Here is a 25,404-nt window from a genome sequence, read left to right as displayed (position 1 = left end):
CTGAGTCAGCCTGCCCCTTGTCTTCCCTTTCCCGACCCCATCTGCTGCAAAGTGGTCAAAAAGAATAAGGACAGTGTCAGGGTCAGAAAGTGCTCAGCTTCTGCATCTCTCCTGTAGCTTCATGTTAAAGGAAAGTTGGAATGCTTTGCTAGGCTCCCCAGCAGAAGGGACAGAGCCCAGGCAAGCAGAGAAGGGCAGAATTGTCCTAGAATGTTTTGGAGGATTCTCATCCCATCCTAGGCAACACACGGTCTGGGTCACAAAGGGCTACTTGGGCAGGCAACAGGATACCCTCCGTTCCCCATAGAGCAGGTCTTAGTGCAGAAGAGCCTGAAGAGAGTGAGGAGAAGAAGCAGCAGGAGTAGTAACAGAATTGCAATGAAGGGCTTTTACCTGTCCTTTGAGCCATCATCCACAGTGGGACAAGTAATGGGCTTAGCAAAATTAGCTCCCCAAACCTTGAAGTCAGGCTATACAGACTGCCAGGCTCTCTAGCTCCTTGTCAGCCTTGTGGGAAATTTCCTGAGGAACTGGTGACCTGGCTTCTCACAGCTGTGTTTGTGGGCTGCCACGGGTTAGTGGGATGTCCAGGAGATGGGAGCCCTTGCTTCCATGATCCCCAGTAGCTTGTCTGGTGTGTTGCCATGAAGCCAGAGTTCCCAGGGAACATATTTTGTTTGGAAACACCAAAACATTCACTCAATGGGGACATGTATTAAAGAAATTCATATTCTGCAAAAATTTTCAAGAGTTTTGGCCTTTTATTCTGATTTGGGGGACCCATTTTTTCCCAAAACACTTAATTTTTTTTTTCCAGAGGTGAAATTCACTTTCCTGCCCCATCTATTGCTTATTCACCATCTTACTGCTCTTCAAAAATAGTTCTGGCCTTGCTCTCCCACGTCAGTGTTGCCAAAGCTGAAATCAGTTGTTGCTCCCTTTAATATTTGGACACAAGATGTGTTTGCCGTGTGTTTCTCTCTTTAACACCTACATGTTCTTCTTTCTGAGGTCTGAGATATCTTTGCTGGTTGGGCTGCCAACATGTGACATTAAGCCTACAAGGGCATCTTAGAGTTTTCCCTCATAATTTCTCTTTTCTCGTGAGATTAGAATTCAGTAATCTTGGATCCAGTTCTTGCTCTTCAGAACAAACAAATGTGACCTTCATGACAGTTCCTCACATTTATCACCAGCAACAAATAAACAAGTTTGTCAAGTATAAATATAAAAAGGACAGTGCATAAGTTGCTTTGAAATACATTGTTTCCTCTTCCTGTGCATATTGACCTAAAGTATGAATCTCTTCAATTAAATTTTCATATATATTGATTTCAATTACAACCCAGAATACAAAGTTTGCAGTACTCACTTTGTTTTATTTTTGAATGCGGTTATTTTCTGTATATAATTCTACATTTGTAAGTTCAACTTTCATGATAAAGAGATTGCACTACAGTACTTGTATTAGGGGAATTGAAAATGCTATTCTTTTTTTTTACAGTGCAAATACTTGTAATCAAAAATAAATATAATGTAAAACTTTAGAACCTGCAAGTCCACTCAGTCTTCCTTCTTGTTCAGTCACTCACTCAAACAAGTTTGTTTACATTTTCAGGAGATAATGCTACCCATTTCTTGTTTACAATGTCACCTGAAAATGAGAACAGGCGTTCTCATGGCACTGTTGTAGCTGGCGTCGCAAGATATTTACATGTCAGATGCGTTAAAGATTCATATGTCCCCTCATGCTTCAACCACCATTCCAGTGGACATACGTCCATGCTGATGATGGGTTCTGATTGATAACAGTCCAAAGCAGTGCGGACCGACGCGTATTTATTTTCATTATCTGAGTCAGTTGCCACCAGCAGAAGGTTAATTTTCCTTTTGTTGGTTCAGGTTCTATAGTTTCCTTATCAGAGTGTTGCTCTCTTAAGATTTCTGAAAGCATGTTCTACAGCTCGTCCCTCTCAGATTTTGGAAGGCACTTCATATTCTTAAATCTTGGGTCAAGTACTGTAGCTATCTTTCGAAATCTCACATTGGTACCTTTTTTGCATTTTGTCAAATCTGCAGTGAAAGTGTTCTTAAAATGTGCTGTGTCATCATCCGAGACTGCTATAACATGAAATACATGGCAGAATATGGGTAAGACAGAGCAGGGGACATGCAGTTCTGCCTCAAGGACTTCAGTCACAAATTTAATTAATGCATTATTCTTTTAATGAGTGTCATCAGCATGGAAGCATGTCCTCTGGAATGGTGGCTGAAGCATGAAGGAGCATACGAATTTTAGCATATCTGGCAAGTAAATTCCTTGCAATGCTGGCTACAAAAGTGCCATGCAAATGCCTCACTTTCTGGTGACATTGTAGATAAGAAGAAGGCAGCATTATCTCCTGTAAATGTAAACAAACTTGTTTGTCTTAGCGATTGGCTGAACAAGAAATAGGACTGAGTGGACTTGTAGGCTCTGAAGTTCTACATTGTTTTGGTTTTTAGTGCAATTATGTAACAAAGTCTACATTTGTAAGTTGCACTTTCACAACACAGAGATTGCACCACGGTACTTGTATGAGGTGAATTGAAAAATACTTTCTATTGTTTCTTTCACAGTGCAAATATTTATAGTCAAGAATAATATACTGTATATACTTGTTCAGAAGTCGTATTTTTTTTAGTAAAAATGGGAAGCACCAGAGAAGTGGGTCAGCTTATGAACGGGGATAGAGAGGGAGAGGTGGGACACAGCCCTTCCCCCCAGCAGAGGGAGCAAGGGGGGGTCAGCAGAACCAGAGTGTGTCTGCTTCTGGCTAGGCTGCTCTCCCCCTCGCCGTGCCACTCGGCACCGCCCCCCAGAGCGGGCTGTGGCCGTGTCACTTGGTGTAGCGGCACAAACAGCAACCTTCCACTTTTGCAGCTAGTTGTAGTTTCTGCCACACAAACTTGAAGGTTACTGGGCATGCTCAGTTCGAGTGAGCATGCTCAGTGCTCCCAAAATAGGGAACTGGGAGAGGGAGCTTTTTGTGTCGTCACATCGGTCCTCCGGAACACATTGCAGCCGCACTGTCCGGTCTGGCTGCGATCACTCTGCCCAGCTTGCCAGAGCAGCTCCAGCCAGGCCAGAGACGTCCTCCCCAGACAAGGTGGGAAGGGATGGTATGGGGAGAGTGTACGGGTCCTGGGCTAGGGTTCGGGTCATGTGGGGGGTGGTCGCAGGGGTTACTCCCTTTACCCCAGCTTCTACCCCCAAAAACATTTTCCTTCCACCTGCTATCCCGGCCTGTCAGGGTAAGCAGCTGGTGCACCGGGACACTTTGTTTACTTAGGTTTACCTCCTTGCCTGTGGACGCTGGAGGTAAACTATCTCAGCCCACCAGCGGCTTATCCTGATATCCTGGGAGCCAAAGTTTGCTGACCCCTGAATTATAGGGTCGGCTTATGAATGAGTCATAAAATTTTTCCATTTTTTCTTATCCATCTTGGGAGTCGGGGGTGTCAGCTTATAAACGAACCGACTTATGATCGAGTATATATGGTACACTTTGATTTGAATTACAACACAGAATACAATATATATAAAAATGTAAAAACATCCAAAATATTTAATACATTTCAGTTGGGATTCTGTTGTTTAACGGTGCAGATATTTTTTTTGAGTTAATCGTATGAGTTAATTGTGATTAATCGACAGCCCTATTAAAAACCATTAAAAATCCAGATTTAGAATGGAAGTGCCATTTCAGCCACAACTTGGTCACAGTAATGATGCTAATATGGGGATATTCATTGTGACTATTCTCTAAAGTCAAATGATTTTTTTTCAGGTATATACTGTTTAGTATCAGCTGCAATTTTTCTTTGCCAAATATGTAAAATTTATTTTATTCTCAGTGACATTGTGGTAATGCAGACATTACATGTAGCAGATTTCATTGTTAGACTGTCACAAGAATTTAATGTAAAAACATGACTCCATTATTTGTATGTGTAACTGTCAATTTTTGGCTTGTAGGATCTATTCAATATAATGCTCTTAATGTACCATTACACAATAGAAGATGTCAGGTAAGTAATAACCTTACATGGCTTGTGGGGGAGGGATAGCTCAGTGGTTTGAGCATTGGCCTGCTAAACCCAGGGTTGTGAGTTCAACCCTTCAGGGGGCCACTTAGGGATCTGGGGCAAAAATCAGTACTTGGTCCTGCTAGTGAAGGCAGAGGACTGGACTCGATGACCCTTTGAGGTCCCTTCCAGTTCTAGGAGATAGGTATATCTCCAATTATATATGTATATAACCTGTAAAAATCTATTGTTTTATTACATAAATGAAATATGAATGTTCAAGACAAAAATGTTAATATCCTATTGAGCCTGACACTGAGCAATAAGCCAGCAGGCTGTTTTGGCTGCACTGCTTTTATTATTACACTTCAGTGCAATTCCTTCCTCAAATCCTCTTTATTTTACAAAAGCACAGGTCATTCAAGTTCCACTGCTGTGCTCTGGTCAGGCCCACTGGAGGAGTGCTATGTTGCCAGAGGCCCCACCTTCATGTGTCATAAAGTTCTGGATCAGAGCAAGTCCACTTGCAGTTGACTGGTGGTTACATCGCTGTTGTGTTTTACTGGTGCCTTTGCTGAGGATATGGGCTAATGCTGCTTCCATGGCTCTGCTAGGGTCATGGAAGGGAAGAGGAACCACTGGATGTAGTATCAAGTATCAGAGGGGTAACTGTGTTAGTCTGGATCTGTAAAAGCAGCAAAGAGTCCTGTGGCACCTTATAGACTAACAGATGTGCTAAAGGAGTTGGTGGATGTGATTGCAGAGCCATTGACCATTATCTTTGAAAACTCATGGCGAACGGGGAGGTCTTGGATGACTGGAAAAAGGCTACTATAGTGCCCATCCTTAAAAAAGGGAAGGAGGAGGATCTGGGGAATTGCAGGCCAGTCAGCCTCACCTCAGTCCCTGGAAAAATCATGGAGCAGGTCCTCAAGGAATCAATTCTGAAACACTTAGAGGAGAGGAAAGTGATCAGGAGCAGTCAGCATGGATTCACCAAGGGCAAGTCATGCCTGACTAACCTAATTGCCTTCTATGAGGAGATAACTGGCTCTGTGGATGAGGGGAAAGCAGTGGATGTTATTCCTTGACTTTAGCAAAGCTTTTGATACGGTCTCCCACAGTATTCTTGCCAGCAAGTTAAAGAAGTATGGGCTGGATGAATGGACTGTAAGGTGGATAGAAAGCTGGCTAGATCGTCGGGCTCAACTGGTAGTGATCAATGGCTCCATGCCTAGTTGTCAGATGGTTTCAAGCGGAGTGTCCCAAGGGTCGGTCCTGGGGCCGGTTTTCTTCAATATCTTCATTAATGATCTGGAGGACGGCACACTCAGCAAGTTTGCAGATGACACTAAACTGGGAGGAGTGGTAGATACGCTGGAGAGTAGGGATGAGATACAGAGGGACCTAGACAAATTAGAGGACTGGGCCAAAAGAAACCTGATGAGGTTCAACAAGGACAAGTGCAGAGTCCTGCACTTAAGACGGAAGAATCCCATTCACTGTTACAGACTATAGACCGAATGGCTAGGAAGCAGTTCTGCAGAAAAGGATCTAGGGGTTACAGTGGACAAGAAGCTGGATATGAGTCACCAGTGTGCCCTTGTTGCCAAGAAGGCTAACAGCATTTTGGGTTGTATAAGTAGGAGCATTGCCAGCAGATCGAGGGATGTGATCATTCTCCTCTATTCGACATTGGTGAGGCCTGATCTGGAGTACTGTGTCCAGTTTTGAGCCCCACACTACAAGAAGGATGTGGAAAAATTGGAAAGAATCCAGCGGAGGGCAGCAGAAATTATTAGGGGGCTGGAGCGCATGGCTTATGAGGAGAGGCTGAGGGAACTGGGATTGTTTAGTCTGCAGAAGAGAAGAATGAGGGGGATTTGATAGCTACTTTCAACTACTTGAAAGGGGGGTTCCAAAGAGGATGGATCTAGACTGTTCTCAGTGGTACTTGATGACAGAACCAAGGAGTAATGGTCTCAGGTTGTAGGGGGGGAGGTTTAGGCTGGATATTAGGAAAAACTTTTTCACTCAGAGTGCTGAAGCTCTGGAATGGGTTACCTAGGGAGGTGGTGGAATCTCCTTCCTTAGAGGTTTTTAAGGTCAGGCTTGACAAAGCCCTGGCTGGGATGATTTAGTTGGGAATTGGTCCTGCTTTGAGCAGGGAGTTAGACTAGATGACCTCCTGAGGTCCCTTCCAACGCTGATATTCTATGATTCTATGATGTATTGGAGCTTGAGCTTTCATGTGTGACTGCATGCATCTTACAAAGTGGGTATTCACCCACGAAAGCTCATGCTCCAATACGTTTGTTAGTCTATAAGGTGCCACAGGACTCTTTGCTGGATGTTGTATGCAGGTTCCTGATTTCAGCATGCAGGGATTCCTTTAGAAAGATTGCTATGACTGCCCTCTGCTCTTCAGGAGCCTCTCTGAGAAGAGACTGGGCTCACTGTCTCTGTGGCCGTAGCCAAGCTGGGAGTGAATGGGATGGCTGCCACTGGCCTGTTTTGTGATGGAGATAGTCTAGCTCCAGGCAATTGCTGAGTGATAGGGTCTGGCTGAACCAATACTTGAAGTGACCTCCCGTTTTGGGCTGTGGGAATATGGTGTCAGTCAATCTGACCCTGCCTCTGGTACAGAAGCAGACCCATACTGGTTGGTCACTAATCTGCAGTCTTGAAAATCTGTTTTCAGGGCAGATTTTTGCACTTGTAGTTTTATTGCATTAATGAGGTTCTACTGTAATTGCACCAATTGAAATACACAGTGGACACCAGAATAGGAGGAAGAGAGTGGAGTGTTTGGGATAAGTTAGGGAAATAGACAATAAAAAGAAATGTATGAGGTATTATATCTGGGGAGACTTAACAAACAGTGAAAATTTATAACAAATTTTGTCCAGACAGGGCAGAATAAGAAAAAAAACATGGGGTGGTTGTAATAAATTGTGAAGGTAGGGTCACAGTATACATCTACAGCAAAGCACCACCAGAAAGCTAGGTTACATGAAAAGGAATATACTGTCTTAAGTTGAAGACTTCTTTAAGCTATTCTTGGGATATTATGTGCAATTTTGTAGTAATAGGCATGTTGGCTTGGTTAAAAAGTTAGACTTTGGATCAGATTCACAAAGGTATTTTGGCATCTAAAGATTTAGATAGGTGCCTAGTGGCTTTTAGTAAAGCACTTAAACAAGTTTCAGTGGTAATCAAGTGCCTAATGTGCATAGGTGATTTATTAAATCCCAGTCAGTGCCTGTCTACATCTTTAGGTGCTGAACTCCCATTGAAGCTTTTTTAAACACAGCTAGGCACCTAAATACCTTTTGTAAACTTGGCCTCTTGTTTTTTGAGTGTCTAAGTATTGAAATACTTAAATTTTGTAAATTGAAAGTAGTTCAGAAAATTGGTACAGCAAAATGCTGGTGCAATGCTGCATAGTATAAAAGCATTCTGTATCTTTCGTAGAGTGGTATTCTGCAATTCCAGATGCCTTTGTTGTCCCACCGCACAACACGTTAAGACCCGCTTTTTAAAGCATGGTAAACATTAAAACCATATATGCCGATCTCTGGATACAGTCCTGTCCTGTCCTTCAGGCAGAAAGATCTAATTCACAATAGGGGATCAAACTTGATAGGAGTTACAGATAATAAAAACTATTCTTGTCCCATCTAATTATAAGCAGTGTTGTTTTAAGGTCTCAATTTAAATAAATTGTATTTGTAACTGAAATATACCAACAGTAACTGTTTGTGTTAAAGCTGAAATTGCGGGACATTGCTGGTCAGGCTTTGGCTTTCGTTCAGGATCTTGTGACAGCACTTCTGAACTTTCATACTTACATGGAACAGAGAGTCCAGATTTTTCCCATTGATTCTGCCACTGATACTATATCGCCATTAAATCAAAAGGTAAACTTATTTTTTTTCAGTTAATATTGTACAGAAACTTGATTACCTTATACTTTGGCCTGTTCCTGATCAGAGGATATCTCCTCTGATCACTGTCATGGGAAACACCTTATTCTTCCCTTATTGGAGCAATATTAATAATTTCTGAAGGAGTAGTCTTTCTTCGGAGGGTCATTGCTGTGACAGGAATCCTTTGGGTGCAGAAGAGGGGATGGTTGTAGAGAATCCTATTTTTTCCCCCTCCCTGTGCCTTCACTACATGAGCATTACAATAGTCAAAACAAGGCTCTGCTAGAAGCATAGAAGCCAAACTAAATTGCATTTGCGTTTATTAAATGAGCCAGCAGATTACCTTCAAATATCTAAGTATTACACTACCTGAGAGCGGTCCTTTCTTTTTAATAGCTGCTATAAGAATATTTTGAGAGATGGAGGAACATGAGGATGAGAAGAATGTGAGGAACAGAGAAAGGCCTAGTTAACTGTATATCTTTACATCTCTGTAATGGGAAACTAAAAGGGAATATTAAAGGTGGAAGTGTTATGGTTCACATATGATTAACTTTTGAACTCTGTTCCCAAGTTATTCATCGTCTTACTGTCTGTTCCTGGGCTATCTGTCTGTTTAACCATCCTTAATGTTCTAGAGGGATAATAAAGCTTTTTATCTGTACAGTGCTTTGAGCTATTCTAAGGGCTTGTCTCCACTGGCAGTTTACAGCACGGCAACTTTCTCACGCAGGAGTGTGATAAAACACCCCACTGAACACAGCTAATTTCAGCGTTGCAAAGTGCCAGTGTAGACAGTGCCCCTCATGGAGGTGGTTTTTTTTTTTTAAATCGTGCCATGACCACACAAGCCACATTAAAGCGCTGCCATGGCAGGCTAGCCCTTAGGTGGAAGGGGTTGTACGGAAACAATTAATACTACCTGCAATGAAATCTTTTCCTACAGCATAATAAATTGTTCAGAGTTGTTGAGCGTATTCCATGTGATTGCCTGTTTCTTTCTGTGGGATAAAGCTTAGAAAAGAACTTTGTCTACCCGCACTTTGCTGTAACCCAGAGCTGTCACTGCTCTGAGATGTTGGATCTAGACTTTCAGTGCCCAGAATAGCACTTAAATTGTTGGACAACCCAGTTTACTTTTGGCTACTGTAATTGTGGAAGGCTTTTCCATTCTTTAGCCTTCTTATTTAATGGTTTGGACTTCTAATATATTCCAAATTATTTAGCTTGGGTACTAAGCTAAAAGTTATCAACTTCTCCACTCTCAAGGTCTCTAATACTGTTGCTAGTACTATTAATTAAGTAGCTCTGCACTTTGAGCTACAAGAATTAACTTTTTAGTAATTGGTTCTGTGGTAGATTTCAGGAACAGAACAGAAAATTGATTAAAAAGTCAGACACTTTAAACATCTGATTTACTTGCATTCCTCTATGTATAGTGCAGTGTTAATTTTAACTTCCAAAGTGCAGTTGTACTCTGAAAAGTGACTGTGCAGTAACAGCACAATCTTATATAGATCTGGTCCCTTTGTATGTTCAGAGCCATATCTACTGACTTAAATGACAAATTCTTCCTTTTTGCAAATCATTCTAGCACTGCAGAGGCAACACAGCTGAATTGTGTACGCTGTTTGTACCTGGTCTTCTACATCCCAAGAATTGTTGACATTCCAATCACTTACACCTATGCAAACACATTGAAGACCAAGACACTATACTGGTGTCTTTGGGGGCTTAGTGCCCCACAGAACTTTCCTTGGAGGTGGTATGATGGCAGATATGACCCAGCTTGACTCTGAATCCATAGTGAATTTGTAGAGCTGGCTATTGGAAAAGAAACTCATTTTTACTTGTGAATTGAACACATTTGGTTTGAAAATCATCAAAACACAAAATTGCATTTCACAGTAGCCCTTTGTCTAAAATTGCTGTGCAGGGCAGATCTGCATAATTCAATTTAAGTGAATTTTGTAGTTGTGTAAGTATCCAGCTGGGCAGTTATGAAGCCTGATATTATATTTTATCCACAGAACAGACATGGCGTGGGCAATGGCGATGCAAACTATCTCAAACTGTTCACAATTGGCACCTCTGGATACTACTGCAATGCTGTGACCGAGGTCCTAGTGGGGAGCCAGCTGTGGTCACTCAATTACGGTGAACTGCAAAGAATGAGGCAGATAATCCCCAAAAAGCTGGTGGATATTCCAATACTTAGATTCACCAAACCAGCACACATAGCTTCTTTATTACTTTACTGGTTACTCAGAAGTCCAAACAACACAGTTCCCTTAAAGTGATCCAGCCTCGGGCTCCCATCCAGGTACCCACAGCAAATATGATGAAAATGTCTGTAAATCTTATTTCATCATATAAAAGAACAGGTTCTACCAATCCCAAAGGATCGGACACAGTACCGCCCAGGTTAGAGTGTTTCAGATCTTTCCCAAATACACGCTACAGCCAATTCTTATTAACTAAACTAAAATTTATTAAAAGAGAGGGAGTATGGTTAAAAGGTCAATATACATAAAAACATGAGTTCAGTCTATTGAGGTTCAGATTCATAGCAGAGATGGTGAGTTTCATAGTTGCAAAGAGTTCCTTTAAAATTCAGTTCATAAGTTATAGTCCAATGTCCAAATCTCATATTCAGGCATACCAGCATAACTTGAGACCTCAGTCTTGTGATTCAGACTTCCCCTGATGAAGTATAAGCAGATCTGAGATGACAGAATCAGGACCCTAGGATCTTTTATACAATTTCATGTCCTCTTTGGTAAGTTGGGAGTTCCTCAGGGAACAAAAGGTAATTAGGATGACTCTGAAGGATGTCCATCATGGGTACTTAGCTATAGGAATTAACATAAGGCCATTTGCTTGTTCCTCCACCATTCATAGTACATTCCAAAGAGAGATGAATACCATGATATCTCGCGTTTACAAATAATTTAAATGATAGGATCTTCTTTTGACCTCTGAATTATCAGAATACAGCATAGACAGGGACTATTGATTACATTGTCCACCCTACTCATACATATGTAAATACACAAAAACACAATCATTATCTCCCCACATGTCTTCTGTGGGTTACTTATTTTGCAGGATATTTAACCCTTTCTAGCCATGAGTCACAAATGGAAACTTTAAATGAATAAAATCCGATTTCTTAGTGAAGAGTTGGCCCCTCTTGATAGAGATTCGTCTTCGTCAACACTTTTGGAAATCGTTGTTAGCAGGGAAAGGTGCCTCCACGTGGCACAAACTGATAAATCACTGCTGCTATTTGATCCTTCAGTTTCTAATAGAGTCTCTGATCCAGTAGTTTAGGTGTTTGGGTTTTTTGTATGGTTTTTTTTTTCTGTCCTCTGAGCCTTTTCTGTGACCTGGTCTTATTCTCACCCTTTCGTGGTCTAATTGTTGCAATACACTCTTGTTTCCAGTTCTTCCTCTGTGACTCTCCCAACAGTTCAGTATCTCATGTCAAAGCTTCTCCTGAAGCTTTCTTTTATTATCTATCTGCTTGACAAGTATGATCTCAGTTTCTCCACTGAATTGTCCAAAAATGTCCCCCTCTGTGCTGTGGAGTTCTCATAACGTTAGTGTCATGAAGTGGGTTAGCACGCTTGTACTGATGTATTTTCTCCCAACTCCAGGTTTTGTCTGGCACTTTCAAGCTATTCCTAAACTTTCAGAGTAGATGTGGATAGTTCTAGGTTCAAGTATTACTTTTTTTCTTTGTGTATTCAGCATCAAACCAGAAAGCTCAAAGTCCTGACAATAAAACTCGAGAACATTCTGCTTGTGGTACTTCAACATCCTTAGATTTACCAGTCTCCCTTTGTTTAATCCTTTTTTGTTAACATTAGATTACATCGCATCACACTTTCATTTTTGTAGGGTCCTTACAATATATCTGGTAGGGGCTTCTAGATGCTACTGCAGTATAAATAATACCTGTGAGTAAATGAAGCCAAATCCTTTTATTTGGAGGGGGGAGGGTAGTTTACTCTGAATTATTATGGCTTCAGTCAGAATTTGTAGAATAAATTGCATCAAAATTCTGTGTTGTCACTACAGTTGAAAGCCAGTGTTATTTTTATGCATCATCATGGGTTCATAACTTAATAGGAATGCACATCTTAAAAGCACGATTGTTCTAAAGTAGACCTTTTTGGAAGAGAAAGTTATAACCCTTTTTTTTTAAAGGGTTCTTAATGAAGCTTTACTTTTAAGGCAGCTCATTAGTTTTCTGTAAGTGAGCTTTAGGGAGATAGAGGTTCTGGCTACTGTGCATAGCCATAAAAAATTCCAATTTCCTTTTCTGAGGGGTTTGCTCCAGTATCCCTGACCAGAATTTGATTTCAGTGGCTTTTCCTCCCCAAAATAGTGCAGGGGTCTGGTGCCTTTCAGAGATGGCTGCCCATCAGTAGGGGTGTATACCTTCTGTGAAGCACTTTGGGATCCTTCACAATGAAAAGTGCTATATTAAGGTGAAATATTCATCTGTCAGCTTTGAGTAGTTTGTAATCTTTTCTAGCAAGTGCCACTTAAATCTCTTTGTATTCAGTTCTCACAGTATCTTCATGAAAATGCATCCTATGTTCGCCCTCTGGAGGAAGGAATGCTTCACTTGTTTGAGAGTATTACAGAAGATACTGTGACTGTGCTGGTAATATTTTTGATCATATTTTTTCCTGATGAAAAATAAATTACTGTGCAAATAGCTCTTAAATCTGGTTATCTTTTCCTTAGGAAACAACTGTGAAATTGAAGGTCTTTTCTGAACATTTAACTTCCTACACATGTTTTCTCAGGAAGATTCTTCCTTATCAGTTAAAAAGGTATTTTCCTCTTGAAATCTGTTAAGAGTTCTAGCTTGTATTACCAACCCCAACTCCTCAAAAGTCATCAGCCCACCCTCAAAACACCATGCAATTGATTTAAACACGAGATTTAAAAATATATATATTTTAGGGTTTTCTGTGCTTTCTGGCTTTTGAGGCAGTAGACAGCATTTGGGACACACTTGCCATGTTTTGCCTGCAACCATGAGGCCTAGAAACTTACATTTGAAAAAAGAAAGCTGAAGTTCTCATGGTCGCAGTCACTGTGAGTTTGAGGAAAAATAACAGATATTGTGAATCTTGTGATCAATCCATGACATTTGGCAACTTTGTGAGGTCATTTACTGAAATCATTGATTTCCTGGGTCTGCCCGAGGCTTGGATGTTTGTCATGGAATACTTATGGCATCTTTGAATTTGCACCCGTAAAACAAAGCCACATGCCTGTCCCCTTTGCAGGTTGTCGTCTTTCTCTCCTTACTCCTGTGCAGATCTTATTTTCTGCCCCATTGGGTGGGTTGGAAGGAGGTGGATTGTGCCTTCAAAATAATATTCAAAATTGAGGTATGGGCTAGGAGGTGTGGAAGGAGAGAGAGTTCTTGTCCTACCCCCATCCCCTCCCCCCAAAAATCCCTGATCACTGTGTGGGATAGGGAAGGGACAGATGGGATTATCTTCAACTCGATAGGACAGTCCTTGCTCTGCTGATAATTCTGTAATTTGTCTTCCTGATAATGCATTTTCTCATTGTTTCCTTGTACTCCAGAAGCTGGATATGAGTCAGCAATGTGACCTCATTGTCAAGAAGGCCAATGGCATATCGGGTTGTATTAGCAGGAGCCTTGCCAGGAGATCAAGACAAGTGATTATTCCCCTCTATTCGGCCACACCTGGAGTATTGTGTCCATTTTTGGTCCCCCCACTACAGAAGGGATGTGGACAAATTGGAGAGTGTCCCACAGAGGGCAGCAAAAATGATCAGGGAGCTGGGGCATGTGATTTACGAGGAGAGGCTGAGGGAACTGGGGTTATTTAGTCTACAGAAGAGAAGGGGGAGGGGGTATTTGCTAGCAGCCTTCAACTACCTGAAGGGGGGGTTCCAAAAAGGATGGAGCTGAGCTGTTCTCGGTGGTGGCAGATGACAGAACAAGAAGCAATGGTCCCAACTTGCAGTGCAGGAGGTCTAGGTTGGATATTAGGAAACACTATTTCATTAGGAGGGTGGTGAAGCACTGGAATGGGTTACCTAGGGAGGTGGTGGAATCTCCATCCTTAGAGGTTTTTAAGGCCCAGCGTGACGAAGCCTTGGCTGGGATGATTTAGTTGGTGTTGGTCCTGCTTTGAGCAGGGGATTGGACTCAATGATCTCCTGAGGTCTCTTCCAACGCTAATATTCTATGATTCTACTCCCCTATCTGTCTGTATCCATCTGTTCTCTCTTATTTTATACTTTAGATTATAAGACCTTTGTGGCAGGACTGTCTCTATTCTGTTTGTACATTGCCTAGCTCAGTGGGGTCCTGGTCCATTCCTGAGGCTACTAGATGCTAAGATACTACAAATAAGTCATTAATAGCAAAGAAAATGAAGCATCAGTATGATGGGTATTGGAAGTAGAAAAACATATTTTTTTCCATTATTCATAGGTTGTGAATAATCTAAAATTGTCTAAAGTACTTCTAGTTGAGCCATATACTGCAGAAGATCAACGCAGCCCTTGTAAAGTGAAATCATGCCTCATCAATCTATCAGGATTCTTTGAGGGTGTCAACAAGAATGTGGACAGGAATGATCTAGTTGATATGGTGTACTTGGACTTTCAGAAAGCTTTGATAAGGTCGCATACCAAAGGTTCTTGAGCAAAGTGCGCAGTCATGAGATAAGAGGGAAGGTCCTCTCAATGATCAGTGACTATTAAAACATAAGAAACAAGAGTTAGAAATAAATGGTCAGTTTTCACAATGGAGAGAGGTAAATAGCGGGCTTCCCCAAGGATCTGTACTGGTGTTAGGGACTTTAACCAGACGGCAAAGTTTGTTGTTTGACCGTGGGAGAGACAGGCAACACTAGCAAGGTCCGATCAAAAGCTTTTTATTGATAAGTGCACGTATTAATAGAGAGCAGCTTGTTTTTAGAGAGAACCAGCCTGCTTTTTACATTTTAGTATAAGCCTATATAGACAGTTCTGTCACGTCATAAATTATTTACTGGAGCAACCCACCCCCTTTTTTTAACAACTAGAAACTAGACACCTTTAGTATACTTGCATGCCTAAAGTTAGACATGTAGGGGAGTTAAAAACAAACAAAGAACAAAACCAGGGAGTGAAAACAAGGAGGCTGGGAAACTAGGACTTTTATTAGTTTTTCGAAGGAGCTGCCCGAACACAGCACATTTGGTACTATGCCAGGAATGCAGCTTTTTTTTTATTTTACTTTTTTTTAGTGCTTGTGAGACATGCTGCTGCTTTTTAGTGTTTTTTACTTAGGGATTACCCACAAACCTTTGTTAGCCTGACTTTGGTCAGGTTGGCATACCTGGTTTTGTCTGCAATATCTTTATTCAGGCCTAACAATGGGACCAGTGCTAATCAACATATTCATAAAGATACCTGGAAAAGGGGGTAAGCAGAGAGGTGGCAAAATTTTATGATACAAAATTACTCCAGATAGTTAAGTCCAAAGCTAACTGCGAAGAGTTACAAAGGGATTTGACAAAATGGCAGATGAAATTCAGTGTTGAGAAATCCAAAGTAATGCACATTGGAAAACATAATCCCAGCTATGCCTACAAAATAAGTGGTGGTAACTAATTTAGACCCCTTCAGGAAAGAGAACTTGGAGTCATTGTGGATACTTGTCAAAAAACATCTGCTCAGTGTGCAGCAGCAATCAACCCCCCCCCCAAAAAAAAAAAAAAAACTAGCAATGTTAGGAACCATTAGGAAGGGTATCAATAATAAGAAAATATGACACTTTATAAATCCCTGTTTGCCCATGCCTTGAATACTGCATACAGTTCTGGTCAACCCATCACAAAAAAGATATATTAGAATTGAAAAAGATCTAGAGAAGAGGAACAAAAATTATTAGGGTATGGAACAGATTCCATATGAGGAGAGATTTAAAAAGACTTGGAATGGTTAGCTTAGAAAAGAGACAACTAAGAAGGGGATATGATGGAAGTTTTTACAAAATCATGAATGGTGTGGAGAGAGTAAACAAGCAAGTGTTTTACCTCTGTGTAACACAAGAACTGGGGGGGCGGGGGGGGAATCGCCCAATGAAATTAATAGGCAGCAGGTTTAAAACAAACACAAGGAAGTACTTCTTCACACAACACACGGTCAACTTATGGAACTTGTTGCCAGAGAATGTTGTGAAGGCCAAAAGTATAACTGGATTCACAAAAAGAATTAGATAAGTTTGTGGAGGATAGATCCATCAATGGTTGTTAGCCACGGTGGTCAGGGATGCAATCCCAGGCTCTGGGTGTCCCTAAACCTCTGACTGCCAGAAGCTGGGACTGGGTGAGAGGGGATGGATCACTTAAGTGCCCTATTCTGTTCATTCCCTCTGAAGCATGTGGCATTGGCCGCTGTTGGAAGACAGGGTACTGGGCTGGATGGACCATTGGTCTGACCCACTATGGCCCTTTCTATGTTCTTATAAAGAAATAAAATTCTCAGCCCCTTTTCTTGTTGCTTCTCTGACTCAGAATTTAAACAGCAGCAGAGATGTTTATCCTGTTGATTATGAAAATTTTGCATTTGTTTGGCAACATATTCACTTTAAAAATAAATTCATATATTCCTAGTTTGGAAGAAGAGTGTGAATCTTCTCTTTGCACAGCTGCTTTAAGAGCCAGGAATCTGGAGCTCCACAACGATATGAAGAAGATTACTGCAGTCTTTGAGAAGTTACATGTATATATTAGTCTTATTGTCTTACCAAGTAAGTGTCCATTATGGCTCCAATCTGTTCGAATATAAAGGATGCTAATGCTTCCTGGTTTTGAACCAACCATATGCAAATATGAAACAAAAAAATAAGTCTTAGGGGGACGACAAAGTGCACTGGCTAAGCGATAGGTGTTACACGTTAAATGCTGTTTGTAGAAAAAAGATGAAATGGGCCATTAACTTTTGTAGTATAATCACTTGTTCCTTTATATCTTCTGTAGCTTTTTAAGCTGGTATGAGAGTATTCAATCTTCAATTATTAGGTCAGAACCTTCTAGCACTTCCTCATCACCACCAAAACAAACAACTTCCCCCTACACCTCACACAAATACAGCCCAAAGAAATTTATAAGGTATCTTTCTTACTATAGTGGTATGTAAGTGAAACACAAAAAATCACTTAAAAATCAGTTTAATGCTGTAAAATAAACATTGAAATATATAGTAGCAAAGTAAAAGAAGCAGCAAATGAGGTGTAATTGATCACTGGATTGACCCTAACATTTAGAGAGGGGGGAAAAAAAGGCTTCTGGTAAAAATAACCATTATCTTGGGTAGTAAAGGATATTGCAACAACTGGGTAGATTTCATACTACATGTTGAATTGATTTTTCCAAACCAAAATACTCTGGTGTAATTGCAGTGTTTGAGCAAAATCTAAAAAGTTTAGAAGTCTGACTTGCTTGTGTTAGCAAAATACAATTTTTTTAAAAAAAGATTTCATTAATAATTATGGGTCAAGTTCAGTTAACAAGTCTTGCTGCCTCAGTGCAAAAGATAAAACCTGCAAATATTTCCACCATTCAGAAACCAGATACTTTCAGAGTTTGATATATTTTTTAAATTGATCATTGAATATAGATTTGTCAACTTTCTTGCATGGTTTTTAGGTATAAGACCAGAAGGCCTGCTTCGGACAAATTACAGTTCAGTATTCACACACATTGCTGCAGGTCTTCATGGATTTCATAATGTTATGAAAGGTGAGAATAAATGAGGGGTAAGCAATTTAAAATGGGCTATATCTTAATTATTGAATGCTTGATTTTGAAAGTAAGGCTAAGTATATATACATTCAGTAATTTAGCTTGTAAAGGGTTATGTTAAAGGTTGAAAGACCTAAAATTAGACCACCCAACATAATTTTAGTTTGCAGGTTTGTGTATATGTATTGTGGTGCCTCCACTTTTCTGGCTGTCACCTTCATTCTGGTGAGTAGGCTGGGTATTAAAATAGATGATAATACTGCTCTGAGTGCTTCAGAGAGCAGGATTCTTCTGGTTTCAGTGCTCTGCTCACTCTACTGAAACTGACATGTAGAGTGGAAGGACAATGAAATGTACATTCTATAATCATAGGACTGGAAAGGACCTTGAGAGGTCATCTAGTACCCTGCACTCAAGGAAGGACTAAGTATTATCTAGACCATCTCTGACAAGTGTTTGTCTAACTTTATCTTAAAAATCTCCAATGATGGAGATTCCACAACCTCCCTAGAGGATTTATTCCAGTGCTTAACCACCCTGAGAGGAAGTTTTCCTAATGTCCAACTTAAACCTCCCCTGCTGCTATTTAAGCCCATTGCTGCTTGTCCTATCCTCAGAGGTTAAGAACAATTCTTCTCCCTCCTCCTTGTAACAAGCTTTTATGTACTTGAAACGTGTTATGTCCCTTTTTAGTCTTCTCTGTTCCAGACTAAACAAATCCATTTTTTTTCAATCTTCCCTCATAGGTTAAGTTTTCTACACTTTTAATCACTTTTGTTGCTCTTCTAATAAATCCCAGAATGATGTTCCCTTTTTTTTTTGCAACAGTGTTACATTGTTGATTCATATTTAGTTTGTGGTCCACTATGACCCCCAGATCCCTTTCCGCAGTAACTCCTTCCTAGGCAGTCATTTCCCATTTTGTATGTGTGCAACTGATTTTTCCTTCCTAAATGGAGTACTGGAGTCCTTATTGAATTTCATCCCATTTACTTCAGACCATTTCTCCAGTTTGTCCAGATCATTTTGAATTTTAATCCTATCGTCCAAAGCACTTGCAACCCCTCCCAGCTTGGTATCATCCACAAACTTTATAAGTGTACTCTCTATTCCATTATCTAAATCATTGATGGGATATTGAACAGAACTGGACCCAGAACTGATCCCTGTGGGGCTCCAGCATCCCTGTTATGCCCTTCCAGCATAACTGTGAGCCACTGATAACTATTCTCTGTGAACAGTTTTCCAACCAGTTTTGCATCCACCTTATAGTAGCTCCGTTTAGGTTGCATTTCCCTAGTTTGTTTATGAGAAAGTCATACGAGACTGTAGGAAAAGCTTTACTAAAGTCAAGATATGCCATATCTACTGCTTCCCCCCCATCCACTCCCCTGTGAAATGTATGTGCATGCCCACCGTCATAAACATCACAGCTGATGGAGAGTCTCAACCATCAGATACTGGAATTTTCCTGACAGTTTTCTCCATGGAGGGGATGGGGCTGAGGATTTTCTCTGAACTAGAATATGTATAATAAATGAGAAACTTGAGAGCTGCTCAGCTTTGACACTTCCCTGCTGACTTTTTCACAGAAGTTTTAATTTAATGATGTATAGAAGACATCGCTGTATTGTGCAAACAAACTGTATTGTATTTGACTTAATTAGTGTTAGTTGGTTACTAATTTGGGGGGGGGGGTTAATTCAGATTATTTTAAAATGTCTTTACAAAATGCTAACCGTTGTTAGAACTCTTTCTAGAACCAAGACTATTGAGATTTTTGGTGCTAAAGAAGGGTAAATTTAGTTGACTTATTTTTATACTGTAACTCTAGTCAGCTGTATAAATATTAACATTCTGTAATTGTCAATGAGATTTCCGTTCAGTCTGTTAGCAGTATTACTGCAGTTTACTACATACTGCGGTTCATGTTCATAAAAATTGGTTCTACTGGAGATCATTAGTTCAATCTTAATTTTATTTTTGTTTTAAATACACCCTTACAAAATGGACAAATTATCACTGAAGCATGACAAACACAGTAGGTTTACTGGGAACCAGAGGATATGTTATTGAAAGAGACTAACATGAAGATTCCTTGCTGAATAAAAATAACCACAAAGAGGAGGAGAAATTGTTGCACCATTAGGATGGTAAAAAGCTACTGAGATGTTTTGTGTTTCTTCTACTTTCCATATCATAGTTCATAAAAAGTAGGCAGATGTCAGTCGGAAGAGTCTTTTCTAGCATGTATTTTTTTTCATAGCACAGACTTGTCACAACAATCCCTCTTTCTAGTGCTTGTGAGCTGCTGCAACCTTGAGCAATTCATTTAGGCTCAGATTTTCAGAAGTGTCCAGCATCCACTAGCTCTTAATTGACAGCAATTGAGGGGGTGGGTATAGGAAAGAATATAATGTAGTATGTAGACAATTAACACAATGTAATTGTTTTCATTTAGAAGTTTCCAAACACTACAGTCAGAAAGCTGCCTTAGAACACGAGCTTCCAACAGCCACACAGAAACTTATAACAACAAATGACTGCATCTTGTCCTCAGTAGTGGCTTTAACAAATGGAGCAGGCAAGGTAATTTATGTTTCCTAGCCAAAATCTAATGGTGTCAACCTAGATTAGAGTTTAAAATCTCTCACTTTTCTCAAAGATCTAACTCATGTATAAAGATCTCAGGATACCACAAAGTATGTAAAGATTAAGGATGTCGATTAATCTCAGTTAAAAAAATTAATCACAGTTTTAATTGCACTATAAACAATAGACTAGCTATAGAAATTTATTAAATATTTTGGATGTTTTCTCTGCATTTTCATAGATTTTGTATTCTGTACTGTAATTGAAATCAGTGTGTATATTTTTTATTACAAATATTTGCACTGTAAAATGAAAAACAAAAGAGATGGTATTTTTCAATTCACCTCATATAAGTACTGTAGTGCAATCTTTGTTATGAAAGTGCAACTTTTTGTTGTTGTTACATAACTGCACTCAGAAATAAGATTGTAAAACTTCAGAGCCTACAAGTCCACTCAGTCCTACTTCTTGTTCAGCCAGTTGCTGAGACAAACAAGTTTGTTTACATTTACAGGAGATAATGCTGCCGCCTTCTTATTTACAATGTCGCCAGAAAGTGAGAACAGGCATTTGCTTGGCACTTTTGTGGCTGGCATTGCAAGGTATTTGCATGCCAGATATGCTAAACATTTGTATGCCCTTTTGTGCTCTAGCCGCCATTCCAGAGGACATGCTTCAATGCTTTTTTTTAAAAAAAAAAAAAAGCATTAATTGAATTGGTGACTGAACTCCTCGGGGAAGAACTGTATGTCCCTTGCTTTGCTTTAGCCCCGCTCTGTCATATATTTCATGTTATAGCAGTCTTGGATGATGATCCAGCACGTGTTGTTCATTTTAAGAACACTTTCGCTGCAGATTTGACAAAACGCAAAGAAGGTACTAATGTGAGATTTCGAAAGATAGCTACAGAACTTGACACAAAATTTAAGAATCTGAAATGCCTTCCAAAATCTGAGGGATGAGGTGTGGAACATGCTTTCAGAAGTCTTAAAAGAGAAAAATTCTGATGCAGAAACTACAGAACCTGAACCACCAAAAAAGAAAATCAAACTTCTGCTGGTGACATCTGACTCAAATAATGAAAATGAACACGTCAGTCCACATTATTTTGGATTGTTATCAAGTAGAAAACATCATCGGCATGTCCTGTGGACTGGTAGTTGAAGATGAAGAGACACATGAATCTGTAGTGCATCTGGCATATAAATATCTTGCGACGCCAACTACAACAATGCCATGAGAACACCTGTTCTCACTTTCAGGTGACATTGTAAACAAGAAATGGGCAGAATTATTTCTGGAAAATGTAAACAAACTTGTTTGAGCAATTGGCTGAACAAGAAGTAGGACAAAGTGAACTTGCAGAGTCTAAAATTTTACATTGTTTTATTTTTGAATGTAGTTTTTTGTACATAATTCTACATTTGTAAGTTCAACTTTCATAATAGAGATTGCATTACAGTACTGGTATTAGCTGAATTGAAAAGTACTATTTCTTTTGTTTTTTTAAGGTGCAAATACTTGTAAAAAAAAATATAAAGTGAGTGCTGTACACTTTGTATTCTGTTACAATTTGAAATTAATATATTTGAAAATGTAGAAAACCTCCAAACATAATTAAATAAATTGTATTCTGTTTAATGGTGCGATTAATCACGATTAATTTTAATTGCTTGACAGCTCTAGTAAAGATCTGTTATAGTCTAAGATTTCCAGATCCACTTTTAAAAAGCTATTTGCATATTAGTTTGCTCCTGTTGTGATACATCGCAGTACTGCCAAAGATGCATGCTTAATAGAGGAGCAGGTACAGTTGTGAATGATCTTTGTTTAGTTCATGCCTGTGCAATATGTGAGTTTTGTAAAGCCCCTAATAAATTTGTACTTGCAATTTTGCTATGAACTTCAGTTCCATGACTATCATTTCTCTTTTGAAGTAGCTCTTTTGTTGTTTCTGCCACTTTTTTTCTATTTAAAGTAAAAATCTTTCTTGACCTGTCTAGATTGCCTCATTCTTTAGCAACAACTTAGACCACTTCATGGCTTCATTGAGCTATGGGCCTAAGGGAGGGACAGAGTTCATCAGCCCTCTATCAGCTGAATGTATGCTCCAGTACAAGAAGAAAGCAGTTGCCTACATGAAATCTTTAAAAAAGGTGTGTCTTCAGCTAACATTTACATTCAAGTAGAGAAGGCAAAGGATTGTATCTAATTCAGTTACCTTAGACAATAGAATCCTCTTAATCAGGATGCCATATGGAATGGACTTTCCTCCCCCATGAAACAAGAATTAATGGTTATCAGAACCATTTTAATAGTACAGTAGAAGCTCAGAGTTGTAAACTCCAGCCTTACGGACTGACCAACCATACACCTCATTTGGAACTGGAAGTACACAATTGAGCAGCATCAGAGACCAAAAATAATAAAGCAAATACAATACACTACTGTGTTAAACGTAAACTGCTAAAAAAATGAAATAAAGGGGAAGCATTTTTCTTCTGCATAGTAAAGTTTCAAAGCTGTATTAAGTCAATGTTCAGTTGTAAACTTTTGAAAGAATAACCATGTTTTGTTCAAAGTTACGAACAAGCTCCATTCCCAAGGTGTTCGTAACTCTGAGGTTCTACTGTAAGGCTGTTGTCTGAGGGGTGGGCGTGGCAGAGGACCCTGGGTTGAGAGCAAACTCTGATCTTGCCCAGTTTCACCAGTAGGGTCAGCTGCAAGGCTGCTAGAAAAGTAGGCCACTTGTGTATGTGGTTCATTCTTTCCATAAGAATAGCCAGGTACATACATGTGGAACATGAACTTTACTGTATTTCTTTGAAGTGACTAGCAACTGTTAGTGAGGCAAATTGACAAAAACAGCATAAAATGGAAACACAAAATTTGTGTAGAAGGATGAAAAAGTACTTTGCAAATAATGAACCCTGCTAAACCAAAAGATTCAAGCACCAATAAATCTCCCCAAAAAGCTTACATTGATTCCTTGGGGAATGTCTCAGTTAAGCAGACTTCAAACGTATCCTAAGTGTCAGGTACTGTACTAATCATTTTGCCTTGCATGGAGACCCAACTGGCTTGTATTAATAGATAGGGAAGCAAAATGAAAGAAATTTTAACCATGCAAAGCAGAACTCTTCACCTTGCTTTAGCAAGGACAGTGGGGATGCAGGGAGGACGACAACATATAATCGGATTTACTGTGAAAGCTTTTGCTGTTTCTTTGGTTATAGCCCTATTCAGATTCAGTGCCTTATGAAGAGGCTTTGGCCAATCGCAGAGTTCTTCTGAGTTCCACAGAAAGTAGAGAAGGTCTTGCACAACAGGTATTCTTGTATATATTTTGACAAATATATGTGTTAGCACACTGTTTTTATTAGAAAAAAGTGTTTTGTCTAAAGGTCACAGACTAACTCAAATTAATGTGTTATAAATACATCTACAATTTCAGTTTTGTATCTGTTAACGCTGACATTATAGAAATGGTAAAGCAAGTATAATTAGCTGCAAGATCTATAAAGTCTGTTATTATTAGGGAGAACTTGTCTTGAGCCTTCTTCATTTGAATGTCTAGTTCCTATTTCTGTAATAGGAAGAGTCATAATCTTTTAGTAAAAAGAATTAGAACATAAGAGTGGCTGTACTGGGTCAGACCAAAGGTCCATCTAGCCCAGTATTCTGTCTACCGATAGTGGCCAATGCCAAGTGCCCCAGAGGGAATGAACCTAACAGGTAATGATCAAGTGATCTCTCCTGCCATCCTTCTCCACCCTCTGACAAACAAACAGAGGCTAGGGACACCATTCCTTACCCATCCTGGCTAATAGCCATTAATGGACTTAGCCTCCATGAATTTATCCAGTTCTCTTTATAACACTGTTATAATCCTAGCCATCACAACCTCCCCAAGTAAGGAGTTCCACAAGTTGACCGTGCACTGCGTGAAGAAGAACTTCCTTTTATTTGTTTTAAACCTGCTGCCTATTAATTTCATTTGGTGACTCCTAGTTCTTGTATTATGGGAATAAGTAAATAACTTTTCCTTATGCACTTTCTCCACATCACTCATGACTTTATATACCTCTATCATATCCCCCCTTAGTCTCCTCTTTTCCAAGCTGAAGAGTCCTAGCCTCTTTAATCTCTCCTCATATGGGACCCTCTCCAAACCCGTAATCATTTTAGTTGCCTTTTTCTAGTGCCAGTATATCTTTTTTGAGATGAGGCAACCACATTTGTACGCAGTATTCGAGATGTGGGCGTACCATTCATTTATATAAGGGCAATACGATATTCTCTGTCTTATCCTCTATCCCCTTTTTAATGATTCCTAACATCCTGTTTGCTTTTTTGACCGCCTCTGCACACTGCGTATACATCTTCAGAGAACTATCCACGATGACTGCAAGATCTTTTTCCTGATTTGTTGTAGCTAAATTAGCCCCCATCGTATTGTATGTGTAGTTGGGTTTTTTTTTCTTCCAATGTGCATTACTTTACACTTATCCACATTAAATTTTGTTTGCCATTTTGTTGCCCAATCACTTAGTTTTGTGAGATCTTTTTGAAGTTCGTCACAGTCTGCTTTGGTCTTAACTATCTTGAGCAGTTAAGTATCATCTGCAAACTTTGCCACCTCACTTTTTACCCCTTTCTCCAGATCATTTATGAATAAGTTGAATGGAATTGGTCTAAGGAGTGACCCTTGGGGGAGCACCACTAGTTACCCCTCTCCATTCTGAGAATTTACTATTAATTCTTAACTTTTGTTCCCTATCTTTTAACCAGTTCTCAGTCCATGAAAGGGCCTTCCCTTTTATCCCATGACAACTTAATTTTCGTAAGAGCCTTTGGTGAGGGACCTTGTCAAAGACTTTCTGGAAATCTAAGTACACTGTGTCCACATTCTGGAATTATAAATGTAGGATGGAGAAGGGAATTTGATTTGGTTTGAGCCTAGCACAAATTACAAAGATGGAAACTTTTGCCCAGTCACTAAACTGATGTTTGCGTGC

General features: G+C 39.7%; 1 protein-coding gene across 4 annotated transcripts in view; it reads left to right on the top strand.

The window, feature by feature from the left end:
• PPP1R21 (protein phosphatase 1 regulatory subunit 21) overlaps positions 1 to 25,404 on the top strand; it is an 87,817-nt gene that overhangs the window by 39,269 nt on the left and 23,144 nt on the right. For 3 of the 4 annotated variants that reach the window (XM_030557746.1, XM_030557747.1, XM_030557748.1), the window contains exons 8-16: positions 4,019 to 4,071; positions 7,839 to 7,988; positions 12,571 to 12,672; positions 12,756 to 12,844; positions 16,664 to 16,800; positions 17,699 to 17,791; positions 20,256 to 20,383; positions 22,390 to 22,542; positions 23,623 to 23,715. In XM_030557746.1, the coding sequence (XP_030413606.1) occupies positions 4,019 to 4,071; positions 7,839 to 7,988; positions 12,571 to 12,672; positions 12,756 to 12,844; positions 16,664 to 16,800; positions 17,699 to 17,791; positions 20,256 to 20,383; positions 22,390 to 22,542; positions 23,623 to 23,715 (998 nt within the window). The remainder of the gene's footprint in view (positions 1 to 4,018; positions 4,072 to 7,838; positions 7,989 to 12,570; positions 12,673 to 12,755; positions 12,845 to 16,663; positions 16,801 to 17,698; positions 17,792 to 20,255; positions 20,384 to 22,389; positions 22,543 to 23,622; positions 23,716 to 25,404) is intronic. The other variant, XM_030557749.1, reaches the window with a different exon arrangement.

This window comes from Gopherus evgoodei, chromosome 3 (genome assembly GCF_007399415.2).
Source record: "Gopherus evgoodei ecotype Sinaloan lineage chromosome 3, rGopEvg1_v1.p, whole genome shotgun sequence".
NCBI classification, from domain to species: domain Eukaryota; kingdom Metazoa; phylum Chordata; order Testudines; family Testudinidae; genus Gopherus; species Gopherus evgoodei.
This window is presented reverse-complemented; position numbering and strand designations above follow the sequence as displayed.